The 21,716-nt window shown below is 40.3% G+C and overlaps 2 protein-coding genes across 3 annotated transcripts in view; one reads left to right on the forward strand and one right to left on the reverse strand.

The window, feature by feature from the left end:
* The window catches only part of LOC124861401 (NACHT, LRR and PYD domains-containing protein 4C-like), a 609,184-nt gene that overhangs the window by 350,429 nt on the left and 237,039 nt on the right, over positions 1–21,716 (reverse strand). The gene's annotated exons all lie outside the window — the stretch shown is intronic.
* LOC124861416 (zinc finger protein 271-like) lies at positions 1,831–16,875 on the forward strand. Its single transcript, XM_047355161.1, has 3 exons — positions 1,831–2,199; positions 3,480–3,665; positions 11,704–16,875. Exons 1-3 carry the CDS (start codon positions 2,061–2,063, stop codon positions 14,379–14,381), a joined length of 3,003 nt encoding a protein of 1,000 aa, XP_047211117.1. The 5' UTR covers positions 1,831–2,060; the 3' UTR covers positions 14,382–16,875.

Consider the following 21,716-nt stretch of genomic DNA (forward strand, 5'->3'; position numbering starts at 1 on the left):
TGATGCAAGATCAGGATTGGTCTCTTTCAGTCTTGCAACAGCTCCTTTTTCTCTCCCTATAGCAGGAGCTCCATCTGTGGTTATGGAAACTATTTTTTTGGCTCCATTCCTCTTTCAGTTAACATCTCCTTAATGGTCAGGTAGATATCCTCTCCTCTTGTACTGGTCTGAAGGGGAGTGACACCTAGCAAGTCTTCACAGAATACTTTCTGGTCTATGTTGAAAAACCTGACATAAATTAACAGCTGAGCGTTGTCACAAATGTCTATGGACTCTTGCACAGCTAAGCGCATGGCTTCATCTAACTGAGATAGCAAATCCTGGGTCAATATTTCACCTCTTTTTGTTGCAGATGATGCTGATAGGGGAATTTAATTTATTTGATCACACAGCTCTTGTTTTTGTTTCCCTTCAAGTAGTGTTTCAGCTACTGCACTCATGCATTCTTTGACAACCCCTGCCTCAGTAAATGTTTTTTTGTGTTGACCCAAAATCCAAGCAACTCTGAGGGAACATTGATGAGCTCGTTGTTGAGGAATGAAAGTGTGGCTCAGGATCCTGGTGGACTGCTCATACTGGGCTCTCAGACAACTTATTTTTTGTGCTCTTACTTCAGCTTTGACTGGGTGTGTATGTTCAAAGCATTTATGTTTTGTCTCATAATGATGTTTCATATTGGCCCTTTTAATAAGTGCTACGGTTTCTGAACATATGAGACACACTGGTTTAGTGCTTCCAGGATGAATCCAGGAAGGATGAATAAAAATGAGTCTGTCCATTCCGGATTAAAGATCCTATTTTCACTGTCCACTTTTCTTTTTTTAGAAAGCGTCTGTTCCTTATCTATCTGTTTCTCTGTCCCACCCGTCTTGTTCAACTCTCTGTAGCACTGTCCTGACTTCCTTTCTATGGCGCAGTCATTACTCTCCCTTTCTTCATCTTACTAGTCTCTTTCTCTACTTTCTATGATGTGGCTCTCTGTATTTCCTCAACTTTCGTGTGTCACTTTGATTCCTTCTCGTCTGACTTCTCTGCACTTACTGCAGTCACAATGTTTACCACCAGGAATGCACAGACTTGTTTGGCTGAGAGCTATCACGTGGTGTGGGTTAACTGTCATACAATTGGTCTGTCCTTTTCCGTACACACTAAGATGCTACAGTGAAGTCTATAAAAGCGATGAAATTTAAAATAAAAGCGCCCTTCAAGTTTTAAATATTACCCCTTTGATTTTCTGTAGGTATGGGTCCAGATGGGACAGCTTCTGGGTCCAGACCCGGACCGCGGTCCGCCAGTTAATGACCTCTGGTATAGAAGATGAATGAATTGGCAGACAAGGTCGCAAAAGAGGCGACCAGACACATTTTAGGTGAAATGGATATCAAGGTCCGTCGAATGGAAATTGAAAGTTTCATAAGAATAAAATGAGGGAAAGATGGCAAAAACAATGGGAAGAAGAGAGAAAAGGCAGCTGGTTTTATAGAATTCAGTGGAAAACGGGAGAAATAGGGAGTACAGCAGGGAAGAAATAGTATGTCTCAGATTTGCGCACACATGATTAAATAGTACCTTATTCATCGTAGGAAAACATATTATAGATAAATGTGATTATTGTAGAAAAGATTAAACTGTTTAACATATTTTGTTTTATTGTTAGAAATATAGTATTGAAAGAGTTCAGCTAATTTACAATCAAATAGATTTGAATTATTACAGACAAATTCAATATTTGATAGTTCTGAAGCTTTGCTAAACTATTTTAAAATGACTCGTTCATTTGAAAGGATATGATCGTTTTTTTTTTACTTTTTTATTTTTGTATTCGTCGTTCCAGTAAACACTCCATACCAGTTGGTGGCGGTAATGCACATCTACAGGTATTTGCCAACCGCCATAAAATCCTACAAGAAGAAGAAAGGATTTCCGGTTCCGCTGGCCCCGCCCCCTCTTCCCAAACACGTGGATCTCTTCGAGTTTTTCATCCTTTGTTCCCTGTTCGTCAGCAGCCCAGAAGCGGGAGTGTTGATAAAGCTGTAAGAGAGCTGCAGCAGCAGCAGTTGATGAACTCTGGAAAGAAGTCCAGCAGCTTGAGGAACATCTGGTCAAAGAAACTGGAGGGAAGCAGGAGCTCAAACAGCGGCAGGACGCAGCAGAGGAAGAGACACCAGATGATGGATGATGTTTTCCAGCCCAGATTAGGTTTGGATGTTTCCTTCTTCATGCCAACTGTGTGGATGGTAGTTAAAGTTTAGGAGCCGTTTTCAGTCTGCTGGTGGATTATTCCTCTGAATTAGAACTCGTTGTTAGGATAGTGAAACATCAGCAGGAGCTTCTGGAGCCCAGCTCAGAAATATTAGAGTTTGAAACGACAGAGGATCATCTAACTGCGGTGAAGTGAGCCGACGATCGCTGACGGTAGAAATCAGATGCGTCCATCCATGGTGTATTACGGTAGAGGAGCGGTATGGGAGCCGCTGGAAGCACAAAGATCTGTTTGTTGGGAATGATTACAGCTGCAGGAGTTTTGGACAAACATCTCATGTTGTTTCAGTTTCAATGTTTGAGGAAGATGTTTAATGCTACTTATATGATAAGTAAAATATAGTTGATCAATAAATGAATAAAGTTAAAGAACATACGTTAAAATAATGTTATATTGTGACACAGTCGTTTATTTAGTCACCTAAAATTAATTAACTTATAAATTAACGAATTCTGAGTGAATTAAATAAAAACAGCCACATTAGCAGTCTGGACTCATGTTTGGTATTACATTACCTCCATCTCCTGGTAGGTGGTGCAACCGTCTCTCTGCTATCTAAATGGAGATAATCTATTCAAAGTAACTTCTAACACACTTCCTCAATTTGCAGAGATAATCTGTAGGTGTCTATTTCTTCCATCTCCTGGTGTTTAGGTTCTGGTCAAGGTAGATGTACACTATAGGGCCTTGAAAGAGCTTGAATAAGCCTTGAACTGTTGTTTTATTCACAAACGTCATAGTATTTTATTCTTTTTATCACATAGACCAAACATGAGTTGATTGTAAAATAGACGAAGCAATGATACACTGTTTTCAATCTTTTATGCAGACACCAATCTTACATTTGTGGTGTACATTGTATCCTGCACCACCTCAACCAACCAGGGATATACGCCAGTGTCCTGTTTATAGACTTCAGTCCGCCCTTCAATTCAATTCATTTCTAAAGCGCCAATTCACAACACATGTCGTCTCAAGGCACTTTACAAAGTCATTTCAGTTGAATCATACAGTTTCCAGATCAGGTCCATACATTCTAATTAATCCTTGTGTGTATGTTAGTTTAGATCAAATATTCCACTAACAACCTTAATCAATCACAGTTCAGGTTCAGTTTTCTCTAAACTGCTGATCAGATGTTTTTCTCTAATGTGAATCTTTACCAGCTTAGAAACATGAAGTTAAAGTTGTTCATAATGCATGTAATGTGTTTCAGTGCTGGGAGCAGATGTTAAAGAAGAGGCTCCTGAAGAACAGAGTCCTGATGTGGATCAGCAGGAGCCAGAGCCCCTCCAGATAAAGGAGGAACAGGAGGAACTCTGGACCAGTCAGGAAGGAGAGCAGCTCACTGTGAAGGAGGAGACTGATACCAGGTTTCCATTAACTGCAGCTCCTATCAAGAGTAAGGATTTGTTTGTGTGTGTGACTTTATTAAATTAATGATAAGACGAGCAGGTTTTAATTGTTGGGATAATATTCTTGTGAGCTGCTTTGGAAGGCATCTGGTGAAGGACTTCTTAGATTTATTGGACACTCAACCCATGAACATATGCAGACACTGGACCTTGTTTTATCTTATGGTTTATTCATTTGCAACTTGGAAATTGATGATGTTGTGCTTTCTGACCACATGCCTGTTTATTGATTTTACTCCATTTACTCAACCTGTTGTACCATTAGACAGGAGTGGAGGAGAAATAAGCAAAAGTGGAAAAAGGACAAACTGTAAGTCTCTTTTTAGATACTGAGAGAGCTGGTGTTGTTATCAGAGAGCTGTGGAAAATATCTTTTTCTGAGCTGAGCAAAATATTTCTGTCATTGTTGGTAACTCTTATAACCCCTGTGTTCTTTATAATACAATTAAAGGGAACATATCGTGCTTTTAAATCCTTCCTTTTCACCCTTAAATCATTCAGTTGTGGTCTATATAAAGTGGAACTGCAATGCTTTGGTCTGAACTCCTTGTTCTTGTAGCTCCACAGGCTCCTCTTTTCCTCCTGTTCTGACGTATGTCTGAGAGCAACTTGTTTTGGTGTTGTCTCTTTAAATGCAACTGAGACACTTCACACCCCGCCTCCCTCCAGGTCAAAAAGCGGTCCACTTTAACCCGTTAGGCCATTTTTGTAGTTTGACAGCAGAGATACAATTATCTACACAGAAACAAGACAAATACGGCAAAAACATTAAAAACTGTTTATTTAATAATACTATTCAGAACATGCTGTACGTTTCTGTCCTCAAGGAGCTAAAAGCAGCACACAACTCTAACATCAGCAGAAGACACCATGCTACTGCTGTCAGAACAATGGCCAGGACGTCGTATCAACACAATATATTTATGTCTAAAATAAAGTTTGTTGACATTTTAGCGTTATTTGCAGCTTACCACTTTGCTGTGTCCATCGTTTCCATAGACAAAAGGCAATGACCCATTAATCAGATGAAGTCTTTTGGTAAATCCTTCTTGATCCTGGAGGAGGTTCCTGAAGGACTCGTCCTTCAAAAGCTTTGCGCAAACGAGGGGAAATTTCCCACTGATGTGGGAACATTTCCATGAAAAATTACATTTAACCAGGCACTTCAAAGAGGTTCTAAAGCTGGGGCACCGTGTAATAATTTGTGTGGGTTGATTCCGCAATAACCGAACTGAACTTCTCCTCTTGCTTCGTAGGGAAACTTGAGCTAGGACTACAAAACCGCACCAAGAAATAAAAATGGCACATTGGTGTAATTGATGAGCCGGAAGTCCATGACCTTATTTAGCTAAGGTCCAAAGCAAATACTGTGATGTGACAGTTGGAAAGCGTAATAGATGATAGAGAAAACTGATTGGATGGAAAAATATGACCCAAACAGAAAATAAAGATATCTTTGCAGCACCTAGAGAGGCTAAATTCAACTTTTCATTTTTGAAAAATCACCAAAACGTAACTTTATTATCAGACAGTTAGCCAAAAAGGGGCAATACAAACACGGCCTTTCGATTAGCAAATAACTTTTACACAAAAATAACCAGAAAACACTTCTCTCTATACAGGTCCTTCTCAAAATATTAGCATATTGTGATAAAGTTAATTATTTTCCATAATGTAATGATGAAAATTTAACATTGATATATTTTAGATTCATTGCACACTAACTGAAATATTTCAGGTCTTTTATTGTCTTAATACGGATGATTTTGGCATACAGCTCATGAAAACCCAAAATTCCTATCTCACAAAATTAGCATATTTCATCCGACCAATAAAAGAAAAGTGTTTTTAATACAAAAAACGTCAACCTTCAAATAATCATGTACAGTTATGCACTCAATACTTGGTCGGGAATCCTTTGGCAGAAATGACTGCTTCAATGCGGCGTGGCATGGAGGCAATCAGCCTGTGGCACTGCTGAGGTCTTATGGAGGCCCAGGATGCTTCGATAGCGGCCTTTAGCTCATCCAGAGTGTTGGGTCTTGAGTCTCTCAACGTTCTCTTCACAATATCCCACAGATTCTCTATGGGGTTCAGGTCAGGAGAGTTGGCAGGCCAATTGAGCACAGTGATACCATGGTCAGTAAACCATTTACCAGTGGTTTTGGCACTGTGAGCAGGTGCCAGGTCGTGCTGAAAAATGAAATCTTCATCTCCATAAAGCTTTTCAGCAGATGGAAGCATGAAGTGCTCCAAAATCTCCTGATAGCTAGCTGCATTGACCCTGCCCTTGATAAAACACAGTGGACCAACACCAGCAGCTGACACAGCACCCCAGACCATCACTGACTGTGGGTACTTGACACTGGACTTCTGGCATTTTGGCATTTCCTTCTCCCCAGTCTTCCTCCAGACTCTGGCACCTTGATTTCCGAATGACATGCAGAATTTGCTTTCATCCGAAAAAAGTACTTTGGACCACTGAGCAACAGTCCAGTGCTGCTTCTCTGTAGCCCAGGTCAGGCGCTTCTGCCGCTGTTTCTGGTTCAAAAGTGGCTTGACCTGGGGAATGCGGCACCTGTAGTCCATTTCCTGCACATGCCTGTGCACGGTGGCTCTGGATGTTTCTACTCCAGACTCAGTCCACTGCTTCCGCAGGTCCCCCAAGGTCTGGAATCGGCCCTTCTCCACAATTTTCCTCTGGGTCCGGTCACCTCTTCTCGTTGTGCAGCGTTTTCTGCCACACTTTTTCCTTCCCACAGACTTCCCACTGAGGTGCCTTGATACAGCACTCTGGGAACAGCCTATTCGTTCAGAAATTTCTTTCTGTGTCTTACCCTCTTGCTTGAGGGTGTCAATAGTGGCCTTCTGGACAGCAGTCAGGTCGGCAGTCTTACCCATGATTGGGGTTTTGAGTGATGAACCAGGCTGCGAGTTTTAAAGGCCTCAGGAATCTTTTGCAGGTGTTTAGAGTTAACTCGTTGATTCAGATGATTAGGTTCATAGCTCGTTTAGAGACCCTTTTAATGATATGCTAATTTTGTGAGATAGGAATTTTGGGTTTTCATGAGCTGTATGCCAAAATCATCCGTATTAAGACAATAAAAGACCTGAAATATTTCAGTTAGTGTGCAATGAATCTAAAATATATGAATGTTAAATTTTCATCATTACATTACGGAAAATGATGAACTTTATCACAATATGCTAATATTTTGAGAAGGACCTGTATATGTGAATTTATTAACCACAATATTTCAACCTTACCGTCAAATATGCCGGTTAATAACATATTCTACCTAAGACTAGAAACACTCAGTGAACTACCGAAACTGACCAAAGGAAAAATATTAATAGGAAAATGGAAGGTTAATCAATTGATGAGTAAATTGATGAGACAAGTGAGAAATTAGGATGAAATTGGGATGATCCCAGCTTTGGATCAAATGAGAATGTGAGGAACCATGATGAACATCAATTCCAGAAATAGCACTTGTTGGGATTATGATTATTGATTAATTAATATTTATCAATTATTATAATTAATAATCATAATTTGAGAAAATTGATTTCTTAACCAAAAATCCTCATTTATGAATCGAAACCAGAGATGTCTTCTGGGGTTGTAATCGTGGCTCAACGCCTTTTAATAATTACAACCGTTAAATACTCAGTAATAGTTGATAACCATTACCAGAGATGTCACTGTTTAATCAACCGTTTCTGCCGAACTTTAACCTTATTTTGACTGACAAATCACTCTTGCACAAAATAAACACAAAACGCCTTCTCTTTATCTACGTAAAAATTTATTGAACCAATCAGCCTGATACAATCAACTCTTCGATCCAATAATCTTCACCAACTCAAACATGCAAAATTCTACACAAAAGGGTAAAATATATAACTAAACAAAATAAAGCAAAACAGCAGTGGTTGTGTATGGAATCAACCAGCAGCTATGGCAAAATAAAAGAAGAATATGGTTGAACGAAGCTTTGGTTGCGCCCCTCCCAAAGTGTAGCTCAGCAGGACACGGGCAGTCATAAACCTTCCCCCAGCAAGGTTGTAAAACCCAGAGGACAAAAGATCATAAACCCTTTTGGTGGCAAACCAGTAAAACATTAAGTTGAAGACAAAGGAAATGGTTGATTTTCACCATGAAGTTCTTATAGCAGTCCAACTTTAACAGCGCACCTGCTCTCAGGTGTTCGCACAGTAAAAGCACAATCTTGCGAGACTCTGCGGCCTCGCAACACAACACTAATCACTTTCAAGAGAACACAGGCATGCACATACAATTCAGAACACATTAGACTCTAAGTGGCGATTCTACATCGCACTAAATCTCTACCCTGCCCAAGCTATTCCTAATAAAGAAATAAAAATAAAAGGTGGATTTTACTTGTTGAAGTATTCCTTCTGGGCGGCGAGTGAGAGAGAAAAAAAAGGCTGAACAGCTCCTGCGCGTCCGCAGTTAAACTCCAAGAAAGTGGTCAATCTCCGTCTTTTGGCCTCCTTGGCGAAAAGGAAAAATATGATTTGACCGTCAGTAGTCGACTAGTACAAAACAAGGTGGCGATCCATCTCCTTGAAACCACTGTGTGGGTTTTTCTTCTGTTACGTGTTAAACTCACGTCTTCGATTGGCAAAGGGAAATATCTGGCCTTCTTATTCCAGAAATGAAGAATCCACATGGGACCTCTTCTTCTCCCGAGGGATGCTTCAGTTGCTGGTCCGGTCTCCAGCGTGAAAAGCAAACATTTAAAGGGGCCACCTTCATTTATGCTTTCCCGTGACGTCAGACTTGGGACGCCCCGTCATGTCAGCCGCGGTGGCCGCTGGGATTCGTAATAGAGGCTATCCTAGGATACAAAATGGCCGATGACGTTGGAAGGGCATAGAGGCCTCCAGCAACGTGCAAATGGTCCAATATTCAGCAAACAATTGGTCCAACACATTTAGCAATAAATGTTTGTCATTCAACCCTCAGGAGACAACTAACAGTCAGGCTAACCTAGCAGGCCTGCATGGCTAGGCATTGGCTTGAATAACTAGCTGATTGCCTTGTGGCTCGGACAATAAAATAAACCGCATGCGGTAAATAAGAGCTTCATCATTCTTTCATTGAGTTTTTGTACACTTTAATTCGATGTCTTGTCTACAGCAGCTAGCATTGCCAACTGTTCCTGGTTATATGTTTAATGACTTCCCTAGGGCCTAGAATTCTTTGTAGAGGACTTCTTGAAGGACCAGTCTGGCGCCGAGGTTGGTAAGCTTTTGGTCTATAGATTCTAGGATTTCAGTGTAACTCTTGTCTGGTGAAGTTGTGGTACTGGTGGAACACTCCGACTTGGTTCTCTGGATCTGAACACGTAGCCCTGCAGGCTATCCAAACGCTCCTCAAGATTTTTGTGGAGGAAAAAATAAAACTATTTAAAATTTAGAAATGATTTAGATATATTACTAGATGGTTGGTTTCACTGAGTTAGATTGTGTGTTTAGTCAGGCTCTGCCATGCTGCTGCTTCAGCTCTGTGTCTATCTTCTTTTGGAGCCTCTCTTTGCATATCGTCCAAATTTCTGCATTATGGATTTGGTCAACTGGTCTCTCAATATAATTGATCAAATTTTCTTGATGAGAAGACAGGGTAAGGGGAACCCTCTTGCCCAGACGGGATGTTATTCTCCGGATACACAATGGAAGATTGTGTGTCTGACAATGATGTCAGTCGAGGACATGGAAGATGTTTGGATTTTTGATAACAAGACTTCTGCTTTTTGAAAATGTCGGCAGCAGTTCTGGCCAATGAAAAGCTGCCTGGCATGTTTGAAGGGATCTGCAAGAGCGATCAACAGTCAGACTGAAATGTTAAAGGGTACTTGTCATGCAAAATCCACTTTTATAGCTCTTAAACAATTTGTTTGTGTATTGGGAGTGTCTGAATGTCTAGAAAATTTGAATTTAGTCACTCCAGATCCCGTGATGATATATTTAGATGCTTTTTGGGTCATATTTGGTCAGTCTGTTTAGATTTTTCCATTTTCTATTACGTTTTGGTCTCTATTATGTCAGTATTTTCTGTGGAACGTCTAAATATGGTCATGGACTTCTAGATAACCAATCCAGTGAATCCACCATTTTTTTTCTCTCACAGTGTTTTAGTAGTTCAAGTTGAAGATGCCGAAGCAGCAAGTGGAAAAATCTAAATGTTCTGTTGTTGAGTGTATTAACCCACACCAGTCATTAGACCGTCCCCCAGGATCAGAACCTTTTTGGAGTCCCCAGTTAAAATTTATTTTGAAATCCGTATTTCCCCACTTCATGGACGTGTTTCTTCAGCAACCTCCACCAGTATCAGGAAGGATTTACTGAAAGACTTCATTTGATTAAGGGCTCAGTTCCTTCTGTCTATGGAAACGATGGACACAGCAGAGCGGTAAGCTGCAAATAATGCTAAAATGTCAACAAACTTTATTTTAGACATAAATTGTGTTTTGGTACGACATCCTGGCAATTGTTTAGTTAGCGTTAGCATTAGTATCATGTCTTCTGCTTATCTTAGTGCTGTGTGCTGCTTTTAGCTCCTGGAGGACAGAACTGTACTGCTTGTTTTTGAATAGTATTATTACATAAACAGTTTTACATTGTTTATGCCATGTTGGTCGTGTTTCAGCGGCACTAGATAATTGTTATCAAACTACAACAATGGCCGAATGGGTTGAAGTGCAGCGCTGTTTGACCTCGAGGGATGCAGGGTGTGAAGTGTCTCAGTTGCATTCAAAGAGACGGCACCAAAACAAGTTGCTCTCAGACACACGTCAGAACAAGGGGGAGAAGAGGAGCCTGTGGAGTTACAAGAACAAGGAGTTCAGACCAAAACATTGCAGTTCCACTTTATATAGACCACAACTGAATGATTTTAATGTGAAAAGGAAGAATTTAAAAGCATGATATGTCTCCTTTAAGGGAGCAGAATCGCAAACTGGATTTAATCCTTGCACAGGATCGCAGGCTGGTTTGGTTCATGAACTTGGAGGTGAAATGGTATAATCGTGGAGAAAGTTGTACGCTTAAGGCAGAAGGAAAACTAAGAGTTGGCCTGAACCGAAGCAATTATTGTTTTTTTTTAATCTGACTCCCCTGTACGGCCTTGGTGGGCTGGCTATCTTCAACTTCTCCGGGAAATTATGTAAACATAAATTTTTTCCCAAGGATTATCATTGTTTAGCCGGAACTGTTAGAAAAATTAGACAAAAACTACTTCATACCAGTGACTCCCAAGGATTATTGTTGTTGTTGTTTTTGTCTTTTCTGTACCATTGTAATGTTTTCTTTTCTTTGCAGCACTTTGAGTGTGTTGTTACTGAAAAGTGCCATATAGATCTATATAAACTTGCCTTTCCTTGCCTTGCTATGTGAACTGATTCACAACTATATGAAGGACTCAACTCAAGCTGGAATGTTAAGACAAGCTGTTTTAAAACTATACAGCAGCAATGTTTCTCTTCTGTAGTTGATCTTAGATTTGCTGTATATTGTACCTAAAGTAAAAATGCCATTGTTCACCGTAAAAAGCATGTACCTGTATGGCAGGAGTAAATAGATTCAAAACATTCTGAGTAAAATAATAACCAATCAAGAGTATCTAGCTAATAATAAAAGCTCTAAAAGTAATTCAAAATCAGAATAATGGCAAAAGAGGCTTATGTACAAAATAATAAATATACTCTATTTTATATCAGCAATGTAATACTATTCTTTTTCAGCTTTAAAGAGAGGCAATTAAATCATTGTATACATTTATGTTTTAGAATCTCATATTTATACCATGACATCGTGAAACCGTAATATTTACACTCAAGGTTATCACATCATTGTGTTATCTCTGATTTTACCTACTGTACTGTTCAGTGAAAATATTTATCAGATTTTCTTCTCTAGTTTTAATCTTTATCATCTTTGTAACATTGTCAAGATAAAGTTGTTCATTATGCATATAAAGTGTTTCAATGATGTCTGCAGATGTTAAAGAAGAGGCTCCTGAAAAACAGAGTCCTGATATGGACCAGCAGGAACTGGAGTTCCTCCACGTAAAGGAGGAAAGTGAAAGAATCTGGGCCAGCCAGGATGGAGAACAACTGAATGTGAAAGAGGAGACCGATGATACCAGGTTTCCATTAAATGTTGTTCATGTGAAGAGTGAAGAGGATGAGGAGAAACCTCTGTTCTCTCAGCTTCATACACAGCAAACAAAAGACGGAGATCTTCCAAGCAGCAGCTCAGGTGACCAGATTAAAGCAGAAATTAAAGTAGAGGACTGTGGGACAACAAAATCCAACAGGAACCCAGATCTAAATACTGATGGAGGCTCTTCGAACTATTCAGAGACTGAAGACGGTGAAGATGATGAAGAGGATGATGATTTGAAGCATCATGAATCTGAGCTTAAACGCTTGTCAGACTGTGAAACTGAAGACGGTGAGGATGATTGGAAGGAGAGCAGGACTCCACGGTCAGGTCGAAACACTGTCAACAAATCTTTGAGCTGCTCTGAGTGTGGAGGAAAATTTGCTAACAGACGCTCTTTTAAGAGTCACATGACATGTCATCCAAGATTAATGTCTTCAGATTGTTCCGGTAATGAGATGTGTTTCAGAGAGAAGAAAATAATGGATTCACTAACAAAAGTCCAGACAGGTAGTAAAAAGTTTAATTGTGCTGAGTATGGTAAAGGTTTTAACTGGAAACATGATTTAAAACAACAAACAAAAATCCACACTGGGGAGAAACCCTTTATTTGTGATGCCTGTGGAAAAAGATTTGCCTACAAGTCATACTTAAACACACACATGAGAATTCACACAGGAGATAAACCTTTTGGTTGTGATGCATGCAGAAAAAGATTTGTCTCCAAGTCAAAATTAAACACACACATGAGAATCCACACAGGAGATAAACCGTTTGGTTGTGATGCATGTGGAAAAAGATTTTCCTACAAGTCAGATTTAAACATACACATGAGAATTCACACAGGAGACAAACCTTTTGGTTGTGATGCATGCGGAAAAAGATTTGTCTCCAAGTCAGATTTAAACAAACACATGAGAATCCACACAGGAGATAAACCTTTTGGTTGTGATGCATGCGGAAAAAGATTTGTCTCCAAGTCAAAATTAAACACACACATGAGAATCCACACAGGAGATAAACCGTTTGGTTGTGATGCATGTGGAAAAAGATTTTCCTACAAGTCAGATTTAAACATGCACATGAGAAATCATACAGGAGACAAACCTTTTGGTTGTGATGCATGTGGAAAAAAATTTGCCTACAAGTCAAATTTAAACATACACATGAGAAATCATACAGGAGACAAACCTTTTGGCTGTGATGCATGTGGAAAAAGGTTTGTCTTTAAGTCAAAATTAAACACGCACATGAGAATCCACACAGGAGATAAACCTTTTGGTTGTGATGCATGTGGAAAAAGATTTGTCTCCAAGTCAGATTTAAACATACACATGAGAATTCACACAGGAGATAAACCTTTTTGTTGTGATGCATGTGGAAAAAGATTTGTCTCCAAGTCAAAATTAAACACACACATGAGAATCCACACAGGAGATAAACCTTTTGGTTGTGATGCATGTGGAAAAAGATTTTCCTCCAAGTCAGATTTAAACATACACATGAGAATTCACACAGGAGATAAACCTTTTGGTTGTGATGCTTGTGGAAAAAGATTTGTCTCCAAGTCACAATTAAAAGCACACATGAGAATCTACACAGGAGATAAACCGTTTGGTTGTGATGCTTGTGGAAAAAGATTTGCCTCCAAGTCAGATTTAAACACACACATGAGAATTCACACAGGAGACAAACCCTTTAACTGCGATGCATGTAAAAAAAGATTTGTCTCCAAGTCACAATTAAACACACACATGAGAATCCACACAGGAGATAAACCTTTTTGTTGTGATGCTTGTGGAAAGAGATTTGTCTCCAAGTCAAAATTAAACGCACACATGAGAATTCACACAGGAGATAAACCTTTTGGTTGTGATGCATGTGGAAGAAGATTTGTCTCCAAGTCATATTTAAACAAACACATGAGAATCCACACAGGAGACAAACCTTTTAGTTGTGATGCATGCGGTAAAAGATTTGTTTCCAAGTCACAATTAAACGCACACATGAGAATCCACACAGGAGATAAACCGTTTGGTTGTGATGCATGCGGAAAAAAATTTGTCTCCAAGTCAGATTTAAACATACACATGAGAATTCACACAGGAGATAAACCTTTTGGTTGTGATGCATGTGGAAGAAGATTTGTCTCCAAGTCACAATTAAACACGCACATGAGAATCCACACAGGAGATAAACCTTTTGGTTGTGATGCTTGTGGAAAAAGATTTGCATCCAAGTCGAAATTCAACGCACACATGAGAATCCACACAGGAGATAAACCGTTTGGTTGTGATGCATGTGGAAAAAGATTTGCCTACAAGTCAAAATTTAACATACACATGAGAATCCACACAGGAGATCAACCTTTTGGTTGTGATGCTTGTGGAAAAAGATTTGTCTCCAAGTCACAATTAAACACGCACATGAGAATCCACACAGGGACAAACCCTTTGCCTGTGATTCTTGTGGAAAGAGATTTACCTGGAAGTCAAATTTTGATATACACATGAGAATCCACAAAGGAGACTAACATTTGTGATGCATGTGGAAAAAGGTTTGCTTCAAAATCTTATATATACAAACACATGAAAAATCCATACAGAAGAGAGAAAAACCTTTGGTTGAGATGCTTGTGGCAATATCTTTGCCTTCAAGTCATCTATAAACATACACACAAGAATCCGAACTGGAGAGAAATATTTGGGATGTAATAAATGTGGTAAAACTTAAGTGAAATCCAAACCAACACATTAGAATTTACATAAAAGATAAACCCTTTGCTGGTTATGATTGTGGAAAAGATTTAAGCATAATTTAAGACCCTCTTTACACCATATTGCGTAAGTCCCAGGAAACAATGTTTTTCCACGTCTGTTATCAGTTTAGCTAGCCAATAGTGGCAGATTCATGGAAATCCCAGTTGCTTGTGCTGAAAAGCAGCAGCAGCTCGCTTATTTAGTTTGCCCGGGAGTGGCTATTCACCAGATAGATAGTGGTGAAAAAGTGTTTGCCACCTTCCACATTTCTTTTTTTTTTATGCTTGTTTGCCACACTTAATTGTTTCAGATTATCAAACAAATTTAAATATTAGTCAAAGACATCACAAGTAAACAAAAATGCATTTTTAAATGTTTTTTTATTATTAAGGGAGAGAACAAATACATACCTACATGACCCTGTGTGAAAAAGTGATTGCCTCCTAAACCTAACAACTGGTTGGGCTAACCCTCAACAGCAACAACTGCAATAAAGCGTTTGCTATAACATGCAATGAGTCTTTTACAGCCCTGTGGAGGAATTTTGGTCCACTCATCTTTGCAAAATTGTTGTAATTCTGCCACATTGGAAGGTTTTCGATAATGAACGGCCTTTTTCTCAGCTAAGATTATAATACAGTTTTAAAATGAAAAGTTATGCTTAAAACATGGGTTTTAATCCAACCAAGAACTGTCTTGCCTTTTCTTTGCCTTGAAGCAGCAAAACGCCAAACTCCCCTTTGACAAACCTCCTTAGAAACTGTTAAAGTTGCACCTCTACATGGAGTTTGTATTAAGTCTATAAAAGTCACAAATTGCAGGTGCGGCAGGATTATTGGTTCTAGTTTTATTGCTGATAATCACAACAAGGCTCAAGGTGCATGCATGGCTCAAGGAGGGCCAGAGGCTGCTGAAGCCTTGGCTGCGGTGACAGAGCAGCGAAAAGACGAAGTTCTCTCTTTCCACCATCGCCAATTTGGAGTGAAGGCAAAGCGCTGCATTCCTCCGTGTTTGTTCCAACTTCAGGGAAACGAGACGGCCGGTGCTCGCTAGTAGCATTGTGTGCCGGCAGCTCGAATAAGCTGCTTTGTATCTTGAACGAAGTTTCTGGTCATCGTTTCCTGGTGGACTCAGTTGCGCAGCTGAACACGATTCCAGTGTCAGCGGCAGACATTTTGTGTCACAACCAGGGACCACTACCAGATCCTGCTAATGGTGTTTCAATGGACATTAGTTTAACTGGGACTTTGTAGTAGCATCTGTGTCAGTACCTATTCTGGGTGCTGATTTTTTGTGTGCTTTCTGGTTGTTAGTGCCTGTTGCTAATAGTTGACTTATTGATGCTGTGTTTTTTTAAACCTATCCCTGTACACGTGGGGGTCCCGGCCATCGGCCTCTTGCTAACATGTTTGCCATGGGTGATAAGTTTCAGCGCTTGTTGGCTGAGTTTCCTGCTCTCACGGTCCCCACTTTTTCTGCTACAATAGCTAAACATGGGGTAGAGCATTGTATTTCTATGGTGGGTCCACCGGTTTTTGCGCGGGAATGCCGCCTAGATGCCATTAAGTTAGCAATAGCTAAGGAGGAGTTTGCTAACATGGATGGCCTCGGCAATGTATGCTGCTCCAAACGTCCATGGGCGTCTCCTTTACATATGGTTCCCAAGGCTGCTGGGGTTTGGCGACCCTGTGGGGATTTTTGTCGCGTTAATAATGTGACCAATAACAACAGGTACCCAGTCCCTCACATCCAGGATTTTTCTGCCCGTTTGGCGGGCGCGATTATTATTTCGAGGGTGGATTTAGTGCGGGGCTACCATCAGGTTTCTGTCCATTGTCAAAATGAGGTGAGATCCTTCCATGTATCCATGCAGAAATTAAATAAACCCTCATAATTAAATCAATGACATATACAGCAGTAAATGTTCACATTTTAAAGCTATGAAGTCTGGGGGGCGCATTTGGTGTATGGTTTTATTCTTCTTTCTTGTGTATCACTATGATTGGGTTTAACATCAATCACATATGATGAAATGAGAGCCTAATCTTTAGAGTATCAAATAAATAATGATCATATTACATGGATAAGATGTCATGAAACTGTAAAATGAATGTATCTTCGCACTCTGGAACTGAGGACTGAAGAGGCCTGTATGGACTCACACATTAACTGTGACTGTCTTATCTTTTTCATAAGTCTTAACTGTCTTATCTTTTTCAGAAGTAGAAAACTACAAGTATAATCAAAGAAAAATGTATGATGATTTTCTATTTTTCTACAATTATTAAATGTAATGAAGAGGGGTAATGTTAATCAATTGTGATGTATGAATAAAAATGAAGTGATGTTTTTTTTTAGCTGTAACTGGTGTGTGAGCAAGAAGCAGAGAAATACTGTTAGAAAGTTTGAGGCTGAGCAGATAAGGAGGGCACCATGGCTTGGGAGCCAGAGACGGCAGAGACATAACATTAGGACGGGAGGGGCAGAGGAGAGCCAGCTCACGGGAACTGGGCATGGGTGGAAGGTCAACGAGCAAGCTCAAGTCATAACAAGCATGGGAGCGAGAAACGAGAAGTCAGGTTCATGCTGTTTTTTGTCAGTCTGAAGTTCAAAAAACAGGCAAAAGTCATAACACAGGGAGCCAACTGCGGGCTGTTTACAACTCTGTCTACGGAGGCTAGGAGACAGCACCAAAAAGTCATGGTGACCATGTAACTCAATGATGGGATAGCTTGCCTGGCAACAGGGGATGAGCAGTGAGGCTATCTGCGCTATAAAAACTGTGCCAAAGAAAGAAACGGGGTTGTTTCCTCACAGAAGACCAGCGAACAAGATTGGATAGAGAAAGAAGCTACAGATGAATCAGAAGACTGGAGATGCAGCCCCGCTGACTCTGCATTATAGAGAGGATCAACCCATGGGCTATGAGAAGAGCTGCAACTAAGAATTGAGAATCTGACTTTCATCTGTTGCATTTTTGCCAAGACAACTGAAGTGAACTTGGTCAGTGAACAACTGATTGCTCTAAGTTTCAGGCTTCTGGAAATCCTGAGCCAACCTCAATTACACCTCAAAGGTTTCCTTCAACTATTTAGCCTCTGGAAGCTACCGACTTTTGAAACATATGCCAACAAAGTTTCCGTTTTTTAAATTAAAATTTTTATTTATGTTTTTCCAACTTGACCATCGAAACCCCGAGCATCAGCGCCTGTCCACGTAGAGGAAGAAAACTAAAGATTTGCCTTTCACCCAAGAAGAAAATCACTCTTGCCTAATGAAGAAATAATTCCGTTCGGATCCATGGTGAGCCTCCGTCTCCAAAGCCTCTTTAGCCTTACCAGTTTCAGCATTAGGGAAAGATAGGTTAAGTTGATTGATTTATTTCTATTATTCAAATTATTAAGTTTTGCTGATTTTTAAGCTGTTACTGACCCCTGCAAAAGCATTACTAATTAAAGAAAGAATATAAAATTCTAGATTCATTGTGGACAGTCAATTATTTGAGTCACCTTATTTTTGGGTTTTTCATTAGTGGTAAAAAGTCTTGTTGCTTGGTTCCAAATGATTTTAGGAGGTTTTTATGGGTTGCCTTAAGCCAAACTTGTTAAAACAATGCCCTTGGGGCTCGTGCCAAGCTAAAATCAACCTAACCCATATACCAATTGAAAGTTGTATAATAGGTAATGAGCAACCGTTAACAGAAGTGACTGTCGAGGAGTGGATGTCTGCTGTGGGCTACTCAGTTGTCCAGCCTACCAGTTGAAGAAGGGCGAGACTTTTTGATGCAGGCTGTTAAAGGTTAGGCGTGTCATTTCCCGACACCAGCTTAAACAGATTTTCCAGTAAACCTCCTTAGTAAGACCATCCAGGTTTAGGGAAGTCTGGACCCATTGGATGGAGAGCTGGATTGAGCAATCCCTTTAGAAATAGGGAAGTAGGAGGGGGAGGGGTTAGCTCATTGGACAACGAAACTATCAGTTAAATGTACCCAAAACTGCAGAAATCGCTCCTTTCAGTCTTTTTGAGTTTTTACGGATCCCTTTCGGCCTTAAAGGTGCTACACAGACGTTCCAGCAAATCATGGACTCGGTACTGCAGGGCATGCTGTTTTTGTTTGTCTCTTTGGATGATATTCTGGTGGCTAGTCCTTCTGCGGAGGAACACATGGTGCATCTCCAGGAGCTGTTTGTGCAGCTCAGTGAACATGGCCTGATTGTGAACCCAGCTAAATGCAAGTTTGGTCTGCCTGCTGTGGAGTTCCTAGGACACAAGGTGTCGCCTCAGGGGGCGGTTCCCCTGCCTGCCAAGGTTGAAGCGGTTTTCAGTTTTTTGTCGTCCCCGCTCCATGAAGCCCCTGCAGGAGGTTTTGGGGATGGTGTACTTTTATAACCGTTTCATCCCACGGGCTGCTCACCTTATCCATGTACGAAGCACTTAAAGGTAAAAAAGGTGACCAGCAAATATAGTGTAACCCTTATTTTTCCATTATGGCACAGAAGTCTTTGTAAATAATATGAGCCCAGAGGGCAGTCCTCATCTTCAATCATGGACCATCCTCGGTTAGCCTGATCACGGCTTCCTCCTCCTCATACCCTGTGCAATTATGTATTCAATACCTGTACCATTGACATGTCATAGGCGGTTGGAACTCCCCATCCTCTCTCATTCAGGGTGCCCACGGTTGTATTTATGGACCTAAGGATGAGAGCTGGAATACACGGTGCCCAACAGCACGCAGACTGTGATCACCACAACAACAATAATCAATGAAGTGAATATACAGGTCCTTCTCAAAATATTAGCATATTGTGATAAAGTTTATTATTTTCCATAATGTCATGATGAAAATTTAACATTCATATATTTTAGATTCATTGCACACTAACTGAAATATATCAGGTCTTTTATTGTCTTAATACGGATGATTTTGGCATACAGCTCATGAAAACCCAAAATTCCTATCTCACAAAATTAGCATATCATTAAAAGGGTCTCTAAACGAGCTATGAACCTAATCATCTGAATCAACGAGTTAACTCTAAACACCTGCAAAAGATTCCTGAGGCCTTTAAAACTCGCAGCCTGGTTCATCATTCAAAACCCCAATCATGGGTAACACTGCCGACCTGACTGCTGTCCAGAAGGCCACTATTGACACCCTCAAGCAAGAGGGTAAGACACAGAAAGAAATTTCTGAACGAATAGGCTGTTCCCAGAGTGCTGTATCAAGGCACCTCAGTGGGAAGTCTGTGGGAAGGAAAAAGTGTGGCAGAAAACGCTGCATAACGAGAAGAGGTGACCGGACCCTGAGGAAGATTGTGGAGAAGGGCCGATTCCAGACCTTGGGGGACCTGCGGAAGCAGTGGACTGAGTCTGGAGTAGAAACATCCAGAGCCACCGTGCACAGGCATGTGCAGGAAATGGACTACAGGTGCCGCATTCCCCAGGTCAAGCCACTTTTGAACCAGAAACAGCGGCAGAAGCGCCAGACCTGGGCTACAGAGAAGCAGCACTGGACTGTTGCTCAGTGGTCCAAAGTACTTTTTGATGAAAGCAAATTCTGCATGTCATTCGGAATTCAAGGTGCCAGAGTCTGGAGGAAGACTGGGGAGAAGGAAATGCCAAAATGCCAGAAGTCCAGTGTCAAGTATCCACAGTCAGTGATGGTCTGGGGTGCCGTGTCAGCTGCTGGTGTTGGTCCACTGTGTTTTATCAAGGGCAGGGTCAATGCAGCTAGCTATCAGGAGATTTTGGAGCACTTCATGCTTCCATCTGCTGAAAAGCTTTATGGAGATGAAGATTTCATTTTTCAGCACGACCTGGCACCTGCTCACAGTGCCAAAACCACTGGTAAATGGTTTACTGACCATGGTATCACTGTGCTCAATTGGCCTGCCAACTCTCCTGACCTGAACCCCATAGAGAATCTGTGGGATATTGTGAAGAGAACGTTGAGAGACTCAAGACCCAACACTCTGGATGAGCTAAAGGCCGCTATCAAAGCATCCTGGGCCTCCATAAGACCTCAGCAGTGCCAAAGGCTGATTGCCTCCATGCCACGCCGCATTGAAGCAGTCATTTCTGCCAAAGGATTCCCGACAAAGTATTGAGTGCATAACTGTACATGATTATTTGAAGGTTGACGTTTTTTGTATTAAAAACACTTTTCTTTTATTGGTCGGATGAAATATGCTAATTTTTTGAGAAGGACCTGTAGGTTGTTGTTCTGCTGGTCAACTTCTCTCAGACAGCAGGACTGGGAGCTAAGAACTGATGACAGAACTTCACAAGTTCTCCCTGAGAGGTTACAGGATCTAAGTCTGAGAGACAAAATGAAACAAAAGACTTTAGACTTTAAATAAAGCTGCACTACACCTTCAGTCCAGCAGGTGGCTTTTACTACTTTTAAAATATTTTTATAACTAATAACTTATTTTTTGTTTCAATTGATAAATGATAGAAGATGATGAGCAGCTTTAGAGTTAAACAGTTAATTAAAACCTTCTATTAATGCTTAAGTTTTACTGGATCCATGAGTTGGAAAAGTTTAAAACATTAGTTTACATTTAATTTTATACCAACCTGCACCAGGCCAGAGTTGTTGCTTTACAACCTCAATAACTACTAAACACTGATTAACACTTATTTTACTTTTATTATCATCCGACAAACTCTTGTCAGATATCTACAGCACAACAAGAAAAATGTCTAATAAAAATGTGATTTTTACTAGACCAGAGTGCCGTAAAAGTAAAGCTCTGAGAAAGTGAAATTATCCAGGATAAATTTACATTGAAACACATCCTGGGCTTCCTAAACCAGGACTTTTAAAAAGATTGGAGCTTTTTAAAATCCCCAGAAACAGAAATGGGTCTAAACTGCATTTTTCTGAAGTGTGTTAGGAACGAGATGTAATGCTACATTTGTCAATATTGTCTTTCTAAACTAGTTTAATACTAACGTTAGCCCAATGTTAAAGGGATGATTATGTCAGTTTTTAGTTTCAGTGTTAGCATGAGTGTCAGCCTGTATTGAGACAATTAGCTGTCTGCTTAATAAAGTAACTTACAGATTCAAAACGATTCCTTT

This window comes from Girardinichthys multiradiatus, chromosome 24 (genome assembly GCF_021462225.1).
Source record: "Girardinichthys multiradiatus isolate DD_20200921_A chromosome 24, DD_fGirMul_XY1, whole genome shotgun sequence".
NCBI lineage: Eukaryota > Metazoa > Chordata > Actinopteri > Cyprinodontiformes > Goodeidae > Girardinichthys > Girardinichthys multiradiatus.

What these genes read in the sequence shown, in the direction of transcription:
- LOC124861416 (XM_047355161.1), top strand. Translation starts at nt 2,061, where the DNA reads ATGAACTCTGGAAAGAAGTCCAGCAGCTTGAGGAACATCTGGTCAAAG. An exon ending in TGTTTTCCAGCCCAGATTAG is followed by an intron (nt 2,200 to 3,479) that starts GTTTGGATGTTT and finishes AATGTGTTTCAG; the next exon opens with TGCTGGGAGCAGATGTTAAA. An exon ending in AACTGCAGCTCCTATCAAGA is followed by an intron (nt 3,666 to 11,703) that starts GTAAGGATTTGT and finishes TGATGTCTGCAG; the next exon opens with ATGTTAAAGAAGAGGCTCCT.